General features: G+C 34.1%; 1 protein-coding gene across 16 annotated transcripts in view; it reads right to left on the bottom strand.

Annotated features, from left to right (window-relative positions):
- Positions 1 to 19960, bottom strand: part of mask (multiple ankyrin repeats single KH domain) — a 54112-nt gene extending 34152 nt beyond the window's left edge. For 8 of the 16 annotated variants that reach the window (XM_089695071.1, XM_089695072.1, XM_089695075.1 and 5 more), the window contains exons 1-5: positions 19596 to 19959; positions 17694 to 17817; positions 7002 to 7167; positions 901 to 1162; positions 45 to 266 (exon numbers count right to left, since the gene is read on the bottom strand). In XM_089695071.1, coding sequence (XP_089551197.1) covers positions 45 to 266; positions 901 to 1162; positions 7002 to 7167; positions 17694 to 17817; positions 19596 to 19784 — 963 coding nt within the window. In that variant the 5' untranslated portion in view covers positions 19785 to 19959. The other 8 variants (XM_089695080.1, XM_089695073.1, XM_089695076.1 and 5 more) reach the window with 4 other exon arrangements.
- Between the last annotated feature and the right edge of the window lie 1505 nt (positions 19961 to 21465).

The following is a 21465-nucleotide window of genomic DNA, read 5'->3' as shown; positions in this document are numbered from 1 at the left end:
TTGACATACTCCCAAATAAATCACACGATTATAACAACACATACCTCCATGAGCGGCGTGTGCCCGTTCTCATTATGGTCCTCCACATTGGCACCGTTCTCGAGCAGTGCGCGCACGCACTCCTCGTGGCCGCCGGCGCACGCGTACATGAGCGGCGTGTTGCCGGAGCCGGACACCGCGTTCACGTCCGCACCGTGAGCGATCAGCAGCCGGACAATGTCCACGTGGCCCGCGCTCGCCGCCTCCATTAGGGGTGTGCAGTCGCCCTGTACGTGAAATATTATGTTTTAGGGTATATACCAGTAGGCAACACCCGTAAACCAGTTACGGTAGTCTATGGGCGGCGCACTTAGCTTACCACCAGGCAAGGCGTCGGCTCGTTTGCCTTCTTATACAATAAAAAAAATATAATATATACACGTAAGGCGACGGATAAATGTTATAGATAAAAAATATAATAAATTCATTTTTTGTTAGCGATTATTCATTGAATTTTTGTCATAAACTAATAGTTTTGACAATTTTCAATTGTTAAAATTTCTTTAATAACGAGACTTATTATTTAGCCACAAAAAAACAAGTTTCCATTACAATGGCTAATGGCTATCACACCTCTATACTATGTCATACATTTTTAACATTTATCACCAAAATAACTCTTCGAATGTATAAATATATTTTATATCTCATTGTAATTGTAATTTTAGATTAAAACCTAGCATATTCGCAAAAAATGTTACCCCAGTATTTAATTATAGACCTTATTACTTTAAAGTTCAATGTAACCAAAAAAAATACAAAACAACTTTTCTTTAGAATGATTTTAATTTAACAATATCGCAAGTCACGCTTACAACCCGACATTTAAACACGGCGTATTACCCTACAACCCGCACTCACCTTGATGCCCCGATCCTCAACGCTCGCGTGCATCGCAAGCAGCACTTGCGCCAGCTCGTAGTAGCCCGCGGAGCAGGCGAGAGACAGCAGGGACTCGCCCTCCTCCGTCGTCTCGTGCACCGAGCGGCCCTCAGTGAGCAGCTTGCGCACGGTGCCCACGTCGCCGTCGGAACAAGCCTCCGCGAGCGACGGCGCGCCGTCCGCCCCGACGGAGGACGGCGCCGTTTGCGTCGTCCCCGTCGCGGTCGACCCGCATTGCATACTGAAATACCCAACCGTTTAAACAAAACACCCAAAACAACTTTCTGGTCTAAGGAGAGGCTACACGATCAGATAAGATCAAAGCTTCACAATCACAGTTCGCCGCCTCGATCGGACCGAAACGAGAATCGCTGACTCAATCGTAATCGATCCGAGAGGCGAATTGATAACTCAATCTCGGATTATCATCATCTCAATGTATCTCAATATAGTATAGTGTCTATCTATACATATAATAAAATCGTAGGAAAGTCAAAACTGTACATTGAATATTTTTTTAAAAGAATACATATTCCATGATCTATAATCGATATAGAAGCCAAAAATATAGTTTTTAGAATTTTTGTCTGTTTGTCTGTTTGTCTGTTTGTCTGTTTGTCTGTATGTTTGTCCGAGCTAATCTCGAAAAGTACTGCATAGATTGACTTCAAATTTTGCATGAATATTACTAACAGGTCGAGTGAGGTTTTTTTAAACATATTATCATGCTATCACCTCCGGGGGAGGAGCTGTGAACCTTTACTTTTCTTACGTATTCCGTGTACTACGACAGCGTACAATCTAAAGACTCATGTTTAAATGTTGTTTTTGAGTAAGCCATGCTATTATCTAGCTTTACACTATAAAAACTACGTCATTTACGTAATTTGGGCAGAGAAACTGTTTAATGAATCTTAGTACTATAAAGACAAATTTGATTCAGCGCCATCTATGAGATTTCGTAAAAATCAAATCAATTTACATGTTAACACTACTGAACACAATGTTAAAAATTAATAATTTAAATATAATTATGTTAGTTATTTATTTAACTCTTTAACCCATAATAAATCTTCCCTTCCCTATAAGGTGCGCTTATAATTCGTGTGAATATACTACATTTTTAAAAGTGAGGGTAGATGTATATTATTTTAAGTCAAACTAGACACCATTACAGTTAATCTAATATTGATTGTGTTCATTGGTTACATTTTTAAAAATCTTCGTGTTTTAATAATTCGATCACGAGGCGGGACTCTAATACAAGAAGGTTAGTTCGTTGATAATTATTATTCCTTCATCATTTACATGTTGTTAGTAAAAAATAATATACTTTGACTGTTAATACTTTTGTTCAGTATTTATCTATATGATTATTGCTTGGTAATTAATATATTTTCATGTCGTATACCTAATTATAAACATAAGTGTGATGTGAAACTAGCTGGATTTATTTTTACACACTCACAGTCTTATATTTTGTGTTAATGTTAAAATAGTATTAATAATAGTGTAAATCATAATATTTTTTCAAAGTTAAAAATATTTCCTTTTTTCTGATGGTGTTGCCATCGAATTAAACCGCGCTGTCGTTTCGTTCACAAAAAGTCATGTTATTAGGACCGAATATGTAGCCGCCTCAACTTACGGAAACGAGAGTAACCTGCGTTGTCTGTTAGTTATTGTATAGTCGAATTTAACGTTACATGGAAATTGGAATCTAAATATATGTATACCTACTTATATTAAATCTGTAGAGGTCAATTCTGCACATGAAATATATTTCCTAAATAACTATTATCTATACATATAATAAAAAAAAATTTATAAATTTATATATATAATAAAATCGTAGGAAAGTCAAAACTGTACATTGAATATTTTTTTAAAAGAATACATAATCCATGATCTATAATCGATATAGAAGCCAAAAACATAGTTTTTAGAATTTTTGTCTGTTCGTCTGTTTGTCTGTATGTTTGACCGGGCTAATCTCGAAAAGTACTGCATAGATTGACTTCAAATTTTGCATGAATATTACTAACAGGTCGGGTCAGGCTATAGGCTACATATTATCAAGCTATCACCTGCGGGGGAGGAGCTGTGAACCTTTATTCTTCTTACGTATTCTCTGTACTACGATAGCGTACAATCTAAAGACTCATGTTTAAATGTTGTTTTTGAGTAAGCCATGCTATTGTCTACCTTTACACTATAAAAACTACGTCATTTAAGTAATTTTGGCAGAGAAACAGTATAATGAATCTTAGTAGTATAATAAAGACAAATTTAAAACAGCGCCATCTATGAGATTTCATTAAAATCAAATCAATTTACATAATATTAACGCTTCTTGGAAATTCATAATTTAAATATTATGATGTTGGTGAGGTTGTTTTTTTTTAAAGTTAAATAAATAATTCATATCTTCCCAGAGTCCATTTCAGGTGCGCTTATATTTCATGTGAATATATTATGTACTAAATTTTTATAAGTGAGGGTAGATGTTTATTATTTGATGTCAAACAAGACACCATTACAGTTAATATAGGTAATAGTAGATAACAGTGATTGTGTTCATTCGTTACATTGTTATAAATCTTCAGCTTTTTTTTAAATTTTCGCCTTCTTGCGTTCCCACAAAAGATAAGTTGTAACTTTTGTATTTATTCTTTATAATTATAATTATATAGTTAGACTCATGTTTTATTAGTTAAAGTTAAGTATGACAAAATAAGAAAATGATGAAATTTTATTTTTATGTAGGTATAACTTTTACAAGACTATAAAGAAGGTCACTTTAGTTCTTGATAAAACTTTATTTGTTAGTAGCTTTTTAATAAAATAAGGTACGGTTATCTTTTGATTTTTTTTATTAACAGATTCAATGTTAATAAAAATTGGCGATTTGCGTGAGGATGTAGTGGAAATTAGTAACCTTGCGCGTGGTCAATCATCAATCATCAATCATCAATACATATAATAAAATTCTAGAAAAGTGATGTCTGTACAATGAAAATATGTAAAAAAAATTAGCAGGGGTTAAATTATTAAATCGATCCCAAACCCAAAACTGTAGTTAAAGCATATTTTCCGACGCTGGTTCTTAGATAAAGTGTATCAAAATCGGTTCATCCATTTATTATACCTTTATAGGGGTAAAAGTGGGAATGTGGGAAAAAATATTAGTTATATTTTTATCCAATTCGGTTTATCCATTACAGCTTCTATTAGATTACAGCGGTAAAAGTGGGAATGAACAATAATGGAATGTTGTCAAATAATATACTCAAGCGGTAGATATATCAAAATATGAAAGAGCAACGTGTGAATTACAATTAATAATGTTTTATCGAAATCGGTTCATCCGTTTATTACATATAGGGCACTTTAGGGGTGACAGTGGTTAGATAAATAAACCAAATGGAGCATCAAACGACAGGATATGACGTGTACATATAGGTACAATTAGATAATATGGTTTACATCAAAATCGGTTATCCCATTTACTAGGGGTGGAAAGGGAATGGGTTGAAAGTCTATTAAAGAAGAGGGGGATATGGGAGCGAGAGGATAGCCACACACTGGAAATTTTGAACTCTACTCAAAGCCACATAGGCCTGGCCCTTGGCAATTTTTTTTCCTAAAGATACCACTTCTTGATGATGTCAAGGTTGATGATGATGTCAAGGAGCAACGAACTTATAGATATCAATATGATATAGGAATGTAAAATGGAGGTAGGTCTCGCTTACTTGAAAAATATAAGAAACCGAAGTTTAAAATTTAAAAATTAAAAAAAAAAACCAACGCAACGAATGTAAAGGAATAAATAATAATTTTACAAACTTCCCGAGGATCTTTAAAATTAAGTACCATTATAAAAATAATATAATATATGATATGATAATGATGGTATGGCAGCTCCGATGACTTTGTTTTTTTATTTTTATAAATATTTAAAATGGTATTTATTAATTTTTATTGCACGGTCTAAACGGTTTAGTTACTACAGGCGTGAGACAGGAAAGATCTGCAGGCCGAGACGGCAGAGATTAGAATAAACGCTATGGAATAGAAACTGCTATCGCTAATTATTATTGACATAAGCTCATCACATTTTAGTAATGGTTCGGTCACACTACCAAAATTACGACGACGACAACGACCAAAATTCTCATCCAGACCAAATTTGTTCAAAATAAAATATTAAAATTTCCCGTCATACTGGTACTCGGAAGAAAAAAATTTCGAGGTCAATTAATAAAAAATAGATTTTTTTCGATTTTCTAGGAGCTACCGTTTCTACGAAAAATCTATTTATTCATTCATTCAAAAAAAAAAATTCCAAGCACCAGAACGACAGGAAATTTTAATATTTTATTCTAATTGTGTTTAGCACTATTTTGTTAAATTGCGACTGGATGAAAATTTTGTTTGTGGTCGTCGTCGTCGTTGGTAGGGTGAACAAATCCTTAGCAAAACATCATACGCTTATGTCAATTATTAGTATCGATAGCGGATTCTATTCCTTTGCGTTTTGACGTTTGTCTCGGCGCTCAGTTGCTTCACGATTTATTAACAAAAACATCCATACAAGGAAGGAAGAAAAATAAATTTGCTCCCTTCCCCTCTGGTGCCTAAAAATAAATTTTACGTAGAAAATTAATTAGGTATTTATTTTTTTATTTTTTAGCTCAGTTTAGTAATAAATTTTACTAATAGTTCTTTGTATTATTTATGGTAGTACGTGTTTTTCCTTTAAATTCAATAAAAAAGAAGGGTTGCACTCCGGGAGTGCCGGCAGAAGTGAATACTTGATTATTAACGTTGAGCATGTTTGATATTTTGGAATGGTATTCGTCTTACGCTTTTTCGATCAGGTCACGTGTCCTGACGCGAGTTTAAGATTTTATACCCATTACAGAAAAAGTGCTCAACGCCGCTAAAGAAGTTTTCACTTCAAAAATTAAGTAGTAACTACTATACAGTCACTATTCCACGCGGACGAAGTCGCGGGCACAGCTAGTACGTAAATAAAAGCTTTTCAATGAGACACCTACATAGCGAGCAAAAAGGTAAATCCATAGTGACTTTCCTTTTTTTGTTTTGTTTTAAATTAATTTTAATACTGCCAAGGTCGGTGTTAGTTTCTATTCTAAGTTGCATTTGCTTGGCATACAGTTGCGCAATGTTTTTAAACTTCGTTTTAAAGATAATGCATTTACTACAATGTAATAAATGATTTGCATGCCGTCCTGTTAACTCTTTTATGTTTTATTTTAAATTTAATCGTTTCTCATATAATATTTAATTCTGACCGAGAAATTTGCAAGGGAATATGATTTATAACAATAATTTAATTTAAACGTTAATTACGTCAATGCCAGCTATTAAAAGGTACAAAAAGTACAAAACTATAAATATTGATCTAGATTCGTGGAAAGTTACCGTTACAAGAATAAATGGCATAGATCAACTGACTGTATTATTATTGACTGTATAATGTATATATATTTCGGAGCATTTCTTAATTTACATAATGTTAACACATCCGAAGGTACCTACACTTTATTAAGTCAAAGGAATTTTTAATACACATTTGCCAACAGAAAACTTCATTTGTATTCATAATTTATGAAATAAATTATCGAAGAAATCGCAGATTCTTTCTTAGAAGACAACTAGAAAATTTTGTTTGAAATATTGAAACAAAACCTACGTAAATTTATTATTACTACACTGAAATCAATATTCCTCAAACCTGCGTGTGTATTTCCAGTGTACTTTAGTTTTTAAGTAAATCAAACTGTCATACTTAAAAATAGCCCTTTTTACCTTTGAGTACTCTAATTAAACAACTAAAATCTATAACTTTATTGTGTTTCAAAGAAATCCTTCTTATAAAAATTCAACGTAAGTTGATGTACTGAAACTGATACAAAATTACTACGCCTAGCAAGGGAGGAATTACATCGACTTTAAAATATTACATTTAGAAAACTATTTTCAAAAATCCCACAGCCAAAATTACGCATAAACTTCAATTCTATACAAAACATCACCAAAAACCAACTCACGGTTTCTCTGGATGGTGGTGCCTGTGGTGTGCGGGCGGCTGGTCGCTGCGCATCCTCGTCAGCGCCGCGGCCGCCTCGTCGAGCGCGCACGACACGGACGACGTGAGCCGCCGCAGCACCTCGGGGTCCGCTAGGTGCTTGCCCTCGCCCGATAGCTTGCTTATGCCTGTAATAGCGTGGATATTATACGTATGTGCATCGTAGATACAGTATGGACAGGATTTATGGAAAGAAAGTTCATCATAGCTACAATAATATTGAAAGGATCTATGGGAAGAAAGCTGAATGCTTTGTGTCATGCCTCATGAGTCAAATTGCATATGCCAGTAACATGTTGGATATTGAAGTAACATAGATGATGTTTAAGGATCTAGTTGAGTTCAGGTTGTGAGAGAGTTTCCGAGGTAAATAATTATGATAATGATAAACCTGTCTAATATACGGAAGAAAATAATGAGTGTAACATGATCATCAATATTCAATACAATAAATTGAGTAATTTTTATTTAATCTAAACTCTAACCTTTTAGATTATTTCGTATTTCAAGGAGTAGTCAATAATATGTTTCTAATTTCGTAAAGTATAGAAGGCAATTATATAACATTGTAATTAGAAATTTATACCTAAAACACAGTTCAGTATGTATAAAGCTCAGAATATCATATATGCCGTGTGGGTGTCGACGAATTAAAAATGGTATCTCCATATACGAAGATATTATTTTATAACGAGTTCTAACATTTTTATATGTTGTAACATTGTTTTATCTATAGATATTTGCATTTTATGCTACTGTGTGTAAATTGCACAGCTTACAAACATTAGATAACATATTATACTCCCAATGTAACGACATAATTTTAACTTCAGCCCAACAAACGGCTCGTAAAGCTTTGATTGAACCAGTAGTCATTAAAACGTTAAGTTATTAACTACATGCAAGTTAATCTCTACGGAAATCAATATATAGAGGTGCTTGTGTTTGTCCTATAGCGATTGGTGGCGATCAAAAGCGTTCTTTATATTATAATATTCTGATAGTCATCGTTGTATAGATTCTTAGCATATACTATATATGTATTTAGTATTGTAGTTTATATTACACTTTGTGGCTCACACAAATATGCAGATAATATAATAAGAGAAAACTAGTAAATTTTTGCATAATTGCTGCTACGTCAGCACATCAAAATTTAAGCATAAAAGAAAATATGACGTCATGTACATACAATAGCACACCTAAACCAAAACCATCACAAATCAAAAGCTATCAAACGAGCGCATTACCAGCGCTGCCTACGTCACGTAATGCGAAGTAATCGATGGCTTAATTATAATGATTTTCACTTGTTCGCGTATGAAATCGAAAACGCTCAAAGTATGCTACAATTCCAAAATAATGGCTCGATGATGCTCAAGTCAATCAAGCTAACGGCTTAGCGTGGCCTGATTGCGAAAGGTCAGCAGCTGTAAAGGCGTTTGGATCATAGCATTTTATTTTGATGAACTTTTCATTTAGATCATGTGAGAAGGCACGTGTATTGATTGTTTCAAATTCATAAAGACTAACCTCGAGAGCTGCGAAATGTCCAAGAAGTTGCAGAGAAAGCTTTGAATGTTGACGTTTTTTTTCAGAGTGAAGCAATTAAAATAAATTTGGATTATAGGATTAGTTTGATAGCTTTATCAATACGTTGAGACTCTTATAGATAGGTATTCTGTTCAAATGCAAATATGTATTTGAAAAAGTTTATATAAGAAAAGAAGCTTTTATTACAGAAAACAAAATTTCTTGTAATCATATAAATTAAATCTAAAGTATAGGAACAACGACAATAGAAAGGCAATGTCTGCAGCATGTTGTTGGCCAGAGAAAGATTTTAACTACTAATTTCATTACACAATTCTTTGCTATATACGGATAGGAATTGTATTGGTGATTCTAGTAACTATGACTTTCTAGGAATCGCACATAGCCACTTTCTATCAGTCTGGAATGTAGTTAGCGAAAAAGTCATTTGGTAGACAAGGGCATACTGACTAAAACTGCTCGTAAATCTTACTCGAAAGGTTACACCTCGCCTATGTGAACTTTTGAATCGGCTGATTAAAGCACGCTAAAGTATATCATATTGTTGATATACATAGAAAGTAAAATTGCATACAGTAAATATTATTCCGTCGGTTGTAGAATACGTTTCACGCTCGAAGGCAATAAGCACGTTCGTTATTACTTATTTCGGTGATGCAAAAAAACAAATGCTCTTTTGGGGATCTCGTAAAGGGGTATAAAAGGAGAAGTTGTCTGGTGCGATATCTAGTCAAGTTTTTGAGTTTTATTATGAGATCTTGTGTTTTATATTTTACAATATTATTTGTCCAAATATTTGTTTAAATATTTCCATTCATGCACAATTCATTCGCATGCAATTTATGTATCAAAACCAGTTTATGGTGGAATGGTTATTGGTTTTGTTAACATTTCATCAATTTTCAATGCGTCTTTTTGTTTCGAAAACAATATTTTTTTGCATTTTGCTCTAGTAGTTACCAACTTCTTGGAGAACGAGAACAGTTACAGAGAAATCTTCATAAACCATGATCACGATTGAATCAATTCATGCGTTTAAATTCATTTGCATCTGGTCTATGAATATTTTTATGCATAGATATAATTGTATATCTAGAGGTGGAATAAAACAGAAGCTCAAAAGTCGTTGCGGCGAAGATAAAAGTAGCCTAGATTTGTATTTGACCTCTAAACTCGAGTATAGCAGTAACGCCTGTGGTTTTGTCGCAAAAATAAAAGAATTATTCTATAAATACAGTTCTTGTACGCAAAAATAGACCGTAACATATTCAACTAATCTACATTTTTTCTTGTAGTCTTAAAGACCTCAATTCCCTCTAGATTTTAATACATACTAGCGGTCCGCCCCGGCTTCGCCCGTGGTACATGTTTACGTCTTCTCTACATAAGAACCATCCTCGTACTTTAAGGAATATAATAAAAAAAGAATTATCGAAATCGGTTCAGCCGTTCTCGAGTTATGCGCTTACCAACACATTTTGCGATTCATTTTTATATATAAGAAGACAAGATATGTAAGGTTTGACTGAAATGGTCTAAAAGCGTGTTCCACAAATACTAATTGTTTGTTAAGCCGGGTATCCACTTAGGTTCGCCGTGGATTGCGAACAATGTGTGCTCCGCGAACGTGAACGTGCATAGTGTACACACTTAGGCTGCAACATCAGTGCTCCTGTCGGAGCGCTAAATTCCGCGCTTTGGTCTCCAGTAGACACACGACAGACGGTCGGTGCAAACATGCCGCCTCCAGAATTAGTAGGAAGTGCAGCTTATATTTTGATACATTATATTGTGATGGAATACAAACAACCTCCTCAATTTTGGCAAGGTAATATGAATAAGGGAAGAAGAAATAATGAAATAATGCATATACTCATCATTTCATCGGACCACTCCATGTTCGCGAACTTAACAAACACACGCTCGCGTCCACGAACAAACTGCGCTCCCCTTTGAGTTCGCGTAAAAAACCGCTTCCGGAGCGCTCCGCCGTGCTCCGATCGTGCTCCAGTCGCGCTCCGCGATCACGACGTATCCATTATGTTTTGTTTGCGGAGCGGGCGCGTTCGCAAACCACGGCGAACCTAAGTGGATACCCGGCTTTAGGATCATAAAGTTCACCATATAAGCGTAATAGACGCATCTGTGTACTCAATATTGGGGCACTTAAATCAATGATCCAATGAAATCTTCGGAGACAGTGTCTATGCGTATATTTATAGCAATACCGGTAGATATCAATAACTTGTAGCCGTGTAGGATATGTTCAAAATGTTTGTGGGAATAACAACTAATGTAGAAGATAACTTTGTGAAACTTATGAGACTTTAACGGAGCCATACTGGTAGATATTTATGTACTACGTAATATAAGTTATATTTTTTAGCGAGTTTTATATATTTTATAACATTTATTACTATTAACTGTACATAATCATTATGGTTATTTACTCTTCCCGCTTCCTTATATTTAATTTTGCAATAATTGGAGCTCCAACTCGGATAACCTGGTAAATATGGCAGCAAAAAACAATATCGCATCGATACACTTTCAAAGTACCAATTCGCCAATACAAAAGCTAATTTAATTAAGCGAAGTCGTGCACACAATCTAAAGCCTCAAGCCGATTCCCTTTCCCAACAACGTGTGAAACTCATTACAGATTTGGATGCACGTTTTTCAAGTGGCTCGGTATTCAGTGCACATGGACACACACAAATACACAAACAATTTTTCATACAGACGTGACGTAAACACCGCTCCAGATACCGCGTACGGCTGAAATAAAGAGCCCCCAGTGTCAATAATATGGTCAATGTTTATTTTTGCCAAACCAAAAATATAGGTTGGATAGTAAAAATCTCAATTATTCGACGCGTTATCTCCTTGTTGGTAAATATGCGACTAGCTGGATTAACGCTCTGCTATTGAGTGTCAACAAATCATATAGAAGAATATAGGACCGTTAAAGATTACACTTACAATCAGTGTACTTGAGAGATTGACTTCTACTGCGGTCTAAAAACAGTGGGTCTATAATTTGAATACAAAAAGTGGAGGAGGGAGCTCAACTATGCGGGTCCACTGATGGTTTTAGATTTAGATCATCAAATTGCAGGTCGAAATCTCTAACAAAGATTTTATTCCATGTGTTCATAAATCAATTTCATTGTGAGAATATAGGAACAATAAAACAGGATAAGATTTTTTTTAAAGCAGTACACGTTTTTCTTAATGTGTACAAACTACAAAGTGTCATAAACGGTATCAATATCCGAGGCAGAATCAATGATACAAATTCACATGAAGGTTTCAAAGTTACAATGCAATGTTTTAATCTAATATAACTGCATGAACAGCGCGCCGTGCAAAATAGCGCTGCATTTTTCAGTGAACATCACAACATGAAAATATGCAATCGATATACTGGTATCGGCATAAGCAATGAGTTTCTTCTGATTCGTCGCTTCTAATTACATGATTGTGTGGCAGGCTATGAATTTTTATTCGTCGTCGGGTGGCCCAAAGCTTCGCTTGTAATTATAATCGTTAAGTGTATAAACACAAGGTCGATATTGGTGTGCGTTACGCATAGCATAAAATAACCTCGTAAGAAGATAGCATAATAAAGATGCCCGGGCGGTTTCCTTCCGCCTAAGTTTCTGTACTAAAACCTTAGGGATTTGGGACCGTTTTACTACAAGAAGTACGGGCTGAAAGTTGGACATGAAGAGTTATGATACAAGGGAAATGTGAATAAAGGAAGTAAAGGGCTCCATTATACCGTCAAAAATGTAGGTTTAATTTTTTAATTTTCAATAGTATTCTGTCTTGTGTACAATTCTCTAAATGAGGGGATGACGTAAGAGATTTGGTGTCATTTTGCAGCCCATAGCGGCCTTTACTCTAAACGCTGTACAAATGAATCACGCTTATAAATACACATAGGCCTTTTCTTTAAAAATGAATGAACCGCATTGTTGTATAATTGTAGGAGACAATTAATTACTTTACACATAAGTTTCCTTGTAGAGATAATTAGTTTTGATTGCCTGTATTGCAATTGACGAAGTGATGTGAATACAATTTTACCGGGTTGTTGTTTGTTGGGAGTAAATTTTGTAAAATTTTAGCCTTGCAACTGTATGTACATAAAATGTTCACGTTACGTAGCGTTGGAAAAGATTTTTGTTGCATATTTTTCATCATATATACAGTATACACAGTGAAACAATGGCGAGCACTGCGAAGGACACGTAGATACGGCCCTCATGAATAATTTACAGTTGATATAGTTTTACGAATCTATAATATGTTGTGACGCGATCGCCAAAATTGGTGCAGGACAGTTATACTACGAGTTTTTTTAAAACTATGATTGCAAACTGACGAACCATAGTGATATTATATGTGATATAATATCACTATGGTTCGTCAGAATAGTTAAAGTTATTTTTAACTATAGACTACAATTCAATAAAATATAAAAATAAAAATCACATTTTGGGAAATAAGTCTAAGACTAGTCTCGCCCACGAGAGCTAAGTCTTTACTAGTTAACATTTATAGTTAGACTAAACGATAAATGTTATCAGATAAGAAATATGCACGAATATTATCTACAATACTCAATCACTGGCTATCCACTGTGTTGGTCGGTCTATTCCATAACTAGTAAAAATAATATTTAAAGATATTGTAGAATAAAGTTAATTTGGATAAAGACATGCACTGTTAAGAAAATAATAATAACTGAAGTACTTAATTCCTTAAAATCTACAGATTATTTTCTTTAAAGATAACCAATACATGTAAACCCATTCAAATAATAACACGGAGATAAACTCGAGATTCAAATATCGTACGAGAGATAAAAGACTATAGATTTATTACTTCCTATAATACATATTATTATAATACGTACATTTACCGGTTTGTATACAGTTTTTAAATGCTCCTAACGTTTGAATGCTATTGGACGAGTTCTAACGGATGCAGAGGATCAGTATCTTGGCCTATAGGTATCGAACTAGATTGATTAAAGGCAAAAAATCTTATTTCAAAACATCACTGCCTGTACATTAAGTAAGCTCTCATTAGTGATATAATCTCTATGCCAAATTTTATGAACATCCGTTCAGCTGCTTAAACATTGATACGCAAACATGCAAATATGTTCAAAAACACTTTGATGATGACATTGATAAAGCTATTAGAATACCTTGCTCCTTAAACACCAAACAATGCAGTTGTATGAAATTTAATGAAATATATTATAATTCGAACATTATTGCGTCGTAATCAGCTATGTACAAATCGAAAGCAATTGATTTTAGTTAATAGGTGTATGAACGTAGCGCTCACAATACAAAAGGTCAAGGCAGGTGTGTGTTCTATATCATTGTTCCAACAATGACTGTCACCTTACGTGTAATAGTGAAAAATGTACGAAAAATATCAATTATTCACTGTACAAGTGTACGCCAAATCGATCGACCGCTGCACGGGCGGCGGAGCGACAACGTTATTATATGAACGTAAATTTTCATAAATTTTAAAACAAATCCACGATATTAATAACGCAATTCGACTGCTATCGAAACGGTATTAAACATTTAAATTTATTTCCTTTTTTCACATGATTAATCAATCAAAAAGGTCAGCTTTATAGTCGTGAAACAGCGTTGAAAAAATATTTTATTTTATTTGTTCCATTTAGTGCAAATCAACGCAGTACTGTTTGAAAATGTATTCCGTACAATTTTTTGTCGACACAAACACGTAAGCATACATTGAAAACATCTGGTAGACGCGACGTAGTAGCGACCAGCGTACACTTAGAGCTTGTAATGTAAGCGCTCATCGCTGATCAATCGGTGTTTACTATAACTGGTCTAACTCACAAGCGGAAGCGTGAATGGAAGGGATAATAAGTGGGAGTGTTCTTGTCCATAAGGTTTTTATAACTTGTCACATAATGTTCCAATACCAATAACATCGAACAGTAAACTAATGTTTACAAAAAGCAAACAAACAATGTTTACGAGGTGGTTTGTATGGCAAAGATGCAACAGGCAACATGTTATATTTTAAGCACATTGTAATTTTTCACTACGTCAAAAGTGTCGTCACATCGCTGATGAAAAACACGTAAACAAGAAACATCAGCTTATCTATGTAATCTATTGTAATCAGCTATTTATCAAATTAAGTATAGTACATAATATGTACATTTTCTAATTGTTCGTTATCGGATTAACCTTTAATAAGTTAGTCGGGTTTTCATTAATAAGGAGTTTACTTTTCAAAACACAAGTTGCATGTTCGAGTATTTGGAAGCAGCTGTCTTCAAGAAAAACTTTGAACAATAGTTTAAAATAATAGTGTGCACGTTATATATGTTACGGCTAAAGGTAGGTGAGAACATAAACTTAAGATTAGCCGGCTAAACTTAGGTTTATTTTCGACGAGGTGTTAATGTTAGTTTGTTCTATCTTTAGCCGGCTAAACTTAAGTGTAACCGCAGGCCCGTGGCTAAAAATGTCGGGGTGGGTAGATTTGGTTACTATAATACATGTAAGGAACAGGGCGAGTGTTTTCTGGCACTTCGCCGGCTGCTGCCGCAGCACGCTCGCTGCGCTCGCTCGGCTCGTGCGGGTCTTAAGAGTTCTAACCTAACCTAACCTAGCCACCAGCTTTCTGCCCTGAGTCGGGGTGGGTAGATTTGGTTACTATAATACATGTAAGGAACAGGGCGAGTGTTTTCTGGCACTGTGCGGGCCCCTCAAGCCCTCCACCGGCCCGGCGCTAACCAAATCTACCCACCCCGACATTTTTAGCCACGGGCCTGCGGTTACACTTAAGTTTAGCCGGCTAAAGATAGAACAAACTAACATTAACACCTCGTCGAAAATAAACCTAAGTTTAGCCGGCTAATCTTAAGTTTATGTTCTCACCTACCTTTAGCCGTGACATATATAAATAAAATAGTGTAGTGTAAACTAAATTCATATTTCAATATAAGTTCAAGTGCCGTCAGCTTATGACTTGTACCACAAGTCGGTTGCCCTCGACTACATCGTCTGCATGGTTATTACGTTGCATCGTGACGTCACAATTCTAACCCCAAATATGAAACTAATAAAGCTCAAGTGATTTTCGCACGAGTTCCAATTGGATTAAATTTTCATCATGCTATACCTCTGAGTTTATTGTTCAAAAGCATACTGATTATTTAAACAGACAGATCAAGTAATAGTAATAAATCTGTTGACTGTATATATATATTTACTAACAGCATGGTTTTATTGTCATTAGACTTGAGTATGGTTATGGTGCGATTATTTCCAGTTATACTAATATGTTTTTTTTATGTAATGTTTGTTTTTTTACAAATAAGTGTAGAATTCGGTGAAAAATCTAATAACTATGAAGATGAAACTGATAAAAATAATAATAGAATTCAAATAAAGTTTAGTGAAGGACAGGCCTAGTAATAAAATGGAGAATATATGCAAACTAAAAATAGGTTTGAATATAATTGTAACCAGCACATAAATAGATATTTTATGTTTGTATTGATGACCAAGATGTATTTTACCCAACATAATATTTTAATACAAATGTATAAGTAATCTTAGAACAGAACAGAAGACAAAACATAGGTCTTATAAATTGGTGTGTATTAATGTGAATAGGGTTCATTATACAGCCTGGGGGAATGACCTCTAAATTTTAGCATACATAAACATACCTAGACAAGTATGTTTATATTAACTACAAATGACTACTTTACACGGCAGAGATTTCTACTTAAACATAACAATAGGCATATATGCTTCAAGTTTAAATCGTTCATAATTAATTTTGTCATTTGAACAATAAAGTTTATAATTGCTAACCATTTATCCCATTGGAAAATAAAAATTTAAGCTATGTTAAATGATACTATTTAAGATTAAATTTAAATAGATATGATGGACTAAATATTGAAGGACAATTTTGTTATAAACGAGAGTAAAATAAGAAAAAAAAAGGTGCTAGAAAATAGAAATTCTCAAAGCTACATAAATATTATTGTACATACAAGACAACATAATCTTAATTTAATTAAAATAGGCATAGAAAATTGATATTGAAGAAGGAAATAATAAAAAATAAGAGCTTGTAATCACCACAGTTTCCACACAAAAGTTAATCTAATTTGTCTTCTTTCTTTTTAATGTATGTAATAACACTACTTGTATTGCTAGAATTTTATTTTCATATTGAAATTGTGTTTATACCATAATAACAGTAATGACTCAATGAAAATGTATTATTTTCTTTAGTGTCTATAAATAATGTCATTAAAAACGGAAATAAGGCAAATATAAATAAGAGTAATTTAATTCTTTTCTGTGATTAAACTTTAAATATTCTATTATTGTACTACCTTAACAATTTATCAAGGCTGTGCTAAATATATAGAGGTACATACATATTATATACAATAAATTTTTCACTATTTGTACATATCAGTTCTATTACATTACATTCAAAATTTGAAAAAAAAAAAATAGTTTAAAACATACTCTTTCAATAATAATATTGCAATTTTTGCAAAGTATTTCTTACTTTGATAAAAACATCAAGCACAACTCTTGTATGTGCAGTGATTTTACTGCACTATTTACTAATATTTATTGCTTTGTTCTCTGTTGACTTTAATATAAATTGTTACTAAACATGCAATTTAGAAAAGATATATTTAAATGTAATAGATTTATTCTAAAATAAAAAATAAAAATTGTTATTTTGTCTCAACGATCATACAAATTATGCTCTAGCAACATTATTTATAAACTCCTAAATGGGTCGCCTTAAATAAGTATACTCCTAAATGGGTCGCCTTAAATAAGTATACTCCTAAATGGGTTGCCTTAAATAAGTATACTCCTAAATGGGTCGCCTTGAATAAGTGTACTCCTAATATGGCCCTTTTTTTACATAAGGATAGGTAGACATTTGACCAGTCCCACCTGATGGAAAGGGGTGACGCGGTCTATGGTGGTAAATCATGTAATTGTAACCTTCATGCTAAATCCATACATTTACTCACCAGCTACTTCTAATAGAGTTTCAAGCCTCGCTTGCATCTCAGCGTCAACAGTTGGTTCGGGCTCATCGTGGGAAAGAAGGAACTTTGATGTTTCAGCACCACCACCTTCCTCGTCCATCTCCGCCTATATACATTTAAGTTGAATTAATCTATACTAATATTATAGAGCTGAAGAGTTTGTTTGTTTGTTTGAACGCGCTAATCTCGGGAATTACTGGTCCGATTTGAAAAATTCTTTCGGTGTTAGATAGCCCATTTATCGAGGAAGGCTATAGGCTATATATCATCACGCTAAGACCAACAGGAACGGAGCAATGCGGGTGAAGCTGCGGGGAACAGCTAGTATATTTATAAACAACTAAATCTAAAGCGTTGATAGCAAGCCAGTTTTGAAAACGTTAATAGTAAATTCTAGATAATCTTGTTATTTTAATAGCCAGCAGACAGACAATTATTGTCTTGTGCGAGTACATTTTGTATGATTATAATAATTCATACATATGTGATCTGTTTGTGTGCGTAACATTTCTATTGGTGCACACATTGAATAGGTCATTAGTTTAATCATTTCAGTGTTCATTTTGTCTCAATAAAAATAAAAAATAAATAATCAGTTTCATCGTTCAAGCACATAAATTTTTCAAAAGCAGTTTAAATAGTATTTAGAATAGGATAAACCAAAAATAACCATGATAACAAATTCAATACCAAACACAAAAGCAATATCATATTATTTTGTTATTAATAAGTGTTATCAATGAATGTGAATTATGCTAATATTTCATTGCAATGGTCACTGGTGACTAACATTAATTCTTTGTTTATATTGTTAGGACATTATACACACTCCAAGCTGAAAATTGAAAACGATTAGTCGGCAGTTAAGTCAGCTAAACATATTGTATAATGGACAGTAGGTGAAACTATTAATCAAAATGACTAGGTTATATGGTAAGGTTATAATACAAAAATACACATAAATGTTAGAATCACAAGGACCATTCAACATAAAAATAAGAACAGGAACATTATTATGACATCCGAACTGTCCATTGCACACACATTATGCATGTTAAGTATAAGAATCACTCAAGACTGCACAGCGATTGGTTTTTGAAGCTTTCTGCACCCAGTGAAGTGGAAGACTTACCAACAGGTCTGGCCTGCTAAGGCACAAACAAGCCAGCAAGATCTATAACACCAATGAGAAAAATATGAGACATAATGGTAATGTGGTGCTTAAAGACGAGCTTATAACTAATCATTACTGTCAATGGTCCTTGTAATTCACTAGAAACCAACATTTTTGCGCGAATCGCAGCAGGCGTTATAGACGATTTGTGTACGCGTGACGACACAAAACACAACATGGTTCACGACTATTTGTTACAAATCCGCGAAATAATTATATAATACACACAATCATATGAAAATAACGTCAAGAGAATACACTTTTTTGCAGTTCACACTGTCTTGATGCATGTGATTCAAGTAACATGGCCACCTTAGGTCAAGCTCTTCTCAAAACACAAATAGACAATGAAAACTATCTTACGACAGACTCGCCCGTATCGTGGAATTACAAAGAATCACTTGAATACCGTCTAGGAGTGGCTGGCATAAATAATTTCATGCACTACTCAGTCGAACGTATGTACTATGACTTTCTGACGTTTTACGGAATATTTGGCAAGCAACTTAGACCGTATCGAGAGTGAAAAATTATTCCGTTTTCCTAGCTTCACAGTTATCTAGGATGATTCTACAAATATAATTATGATGTCAAATTCAAAGGGAATTATAAGAATAGCAATGTACAAGATGTCCCTAGTAGCATTTAGCGGTACAGATAATCACAATCCCTTACTGCCACCGCCTCTGCGAAAACAAAACACGTTTTACCTCGGATACGGAGTCATCCTCGCTTTCTGAAGAGTCCGTCATGTATTTGGCAGGCGCTTCTGAATATGTTTCGGTTTCAGATTTGGCTGGACTTGAAGCTGAACTCTGAGGAGTGGACGATTTTACCACATCAAGTTGCACATTCACCTTATCGATATTTCGATTTTCAGACTGTCCGACATTCTGCATTTTTGTCCTAATCCAATAAAACTAAATTAGTCTTTTAATATCAACACTTGTTCTATGAAATTAACACGTTCTTATATTAGCAAACAAAATTTATTTCATCATTTAGTTAGGCTGATACCCGCCATGTCTACTACTATGGCGAGGTTCCCGGATGCTTCAAGTAGGCTAACCAATTATCTCCCTCTGGTGGGCCAATTCTGTACTTTCTTGTGCTGCCATCTGTGCCAAAGAATGTTTCTTAAAATACAGACTAATAATCGAAAATTTTGGTTAGTACAGATATTTAATAACAAATTTAAGGCGTGTCTACATAATATCCACATGACTTTTGGGAATGTTTCAAATAAAAACTCGTGGAATTAACGAAATGGACTGTGATAGAAATTAAGCAAATACCAATAAAATTATGAACAGAAAATGAATAATACATACATTTGGTTTTTAGTTTCATTAATGCCGCTCTTATTAAAAAATAAACGTTATCACAAGTATAACAATGCGTAATGCCTAAGGTAATGCCCTATACAATTATTATTTAATGTTATATGTATATTTTATTTACTGTTTTAATGTGATTTTTACTTTTTAGTTACACATTTTTATTGTTATGATAAATAGTCGCAAAATATCTTAAAAAATATCGACAAACGACAGCGCTCAACAACATATTGTCATGTCATATCACATCTGATGAAAATATACAATATGACGTAGAAATTTTTCTAATGTTATATTTTTATGTTTGAGTCTCTTTTCTTTCTTTTTCTTTCTCAGCCCAGTTTAACCCATAGTTGAGTATAGGTCTCTTCATGTGCACGCCATTCCTTTCTGTTCGTCGCCACCCGCATCCACTTCCTTCGGCCTTCCCAACATTGCTTTGTGCTTCCCAAGATCTTCACTATGTCGTCAACCCATCTAGCAGGCTGACGGCCAGCCTTTCTTCGTCCGGTCCAAGGACACCATTCTAGAATTTTATTGGTCCACCTTTTTTCACTTAGTCTGCAGATATGTCCCGCCCACCTCCATTTCTGCCGAGACACTTTGAGTGCTATGTCTATAACTCCAGTTTTCTTTCTAATTGTCTTATTTGGAACTTTGTCAATTAACGAAATCCCGAGAATAGCGCGTTCCATCGACCTTTGTGCTACTTGGAGTTTATTCACTAGGTTAGTGTCCAGGTTTCAGAAGCGTAACCTGGATGAATTTGAGTTTCTACTGTTTTACTAAAGTAACTAATAAAATATATTAATGATTACAATAATTTAAAAATTGTTGTGTGGTTTTATGAAACCACGGTAAAAGTGAAACTGTTCGAACGGTTCCGAACACTGCTTTGTGTAGCGCATGTCGCGTGACACGCGATACACGCGACATGCGCTACACAGACCAAAAAGTTTGAGACGATGTAATAAAAGTTTCACTTTAAAAAAATATAAATAGTGGTGTGAAAAAATATACATAGTTAATTTAGTACAATCACAGAACATTATAATACAAGCATAATATGATCTAAGAATACAAGCTTAAAATACAAGTTACGAATATATATATATATATATATAAAGTGTGAGTACGATTTTAATATTCGTAAGGGATACTGTATTAAAATTATCTTGGTATTTTCTTTTCACATTTATTCTTTAATGGTAAATATTATGAAAATATTAAGTAGAAATGATCC

Source organism: Colias philodice, chromosome 5 (genome assembly GCF_061535455.1).
Source record: "Colias philodice isolate Cphi_HAF_F1 chromosome 5, ilColPhil1 Martin Lab GWU primary, whole genome shotgun sequence".
NCBI lineage: Eukaryota > Metazoa > Arthropoda > Insecta > Lepidoptera > Pieridae > Colias > Colias philodice.
Note: the sequence above shows the minus strand (reverse complement) of the source record. Positions and strands in the feature narration are given on the sequence as shown.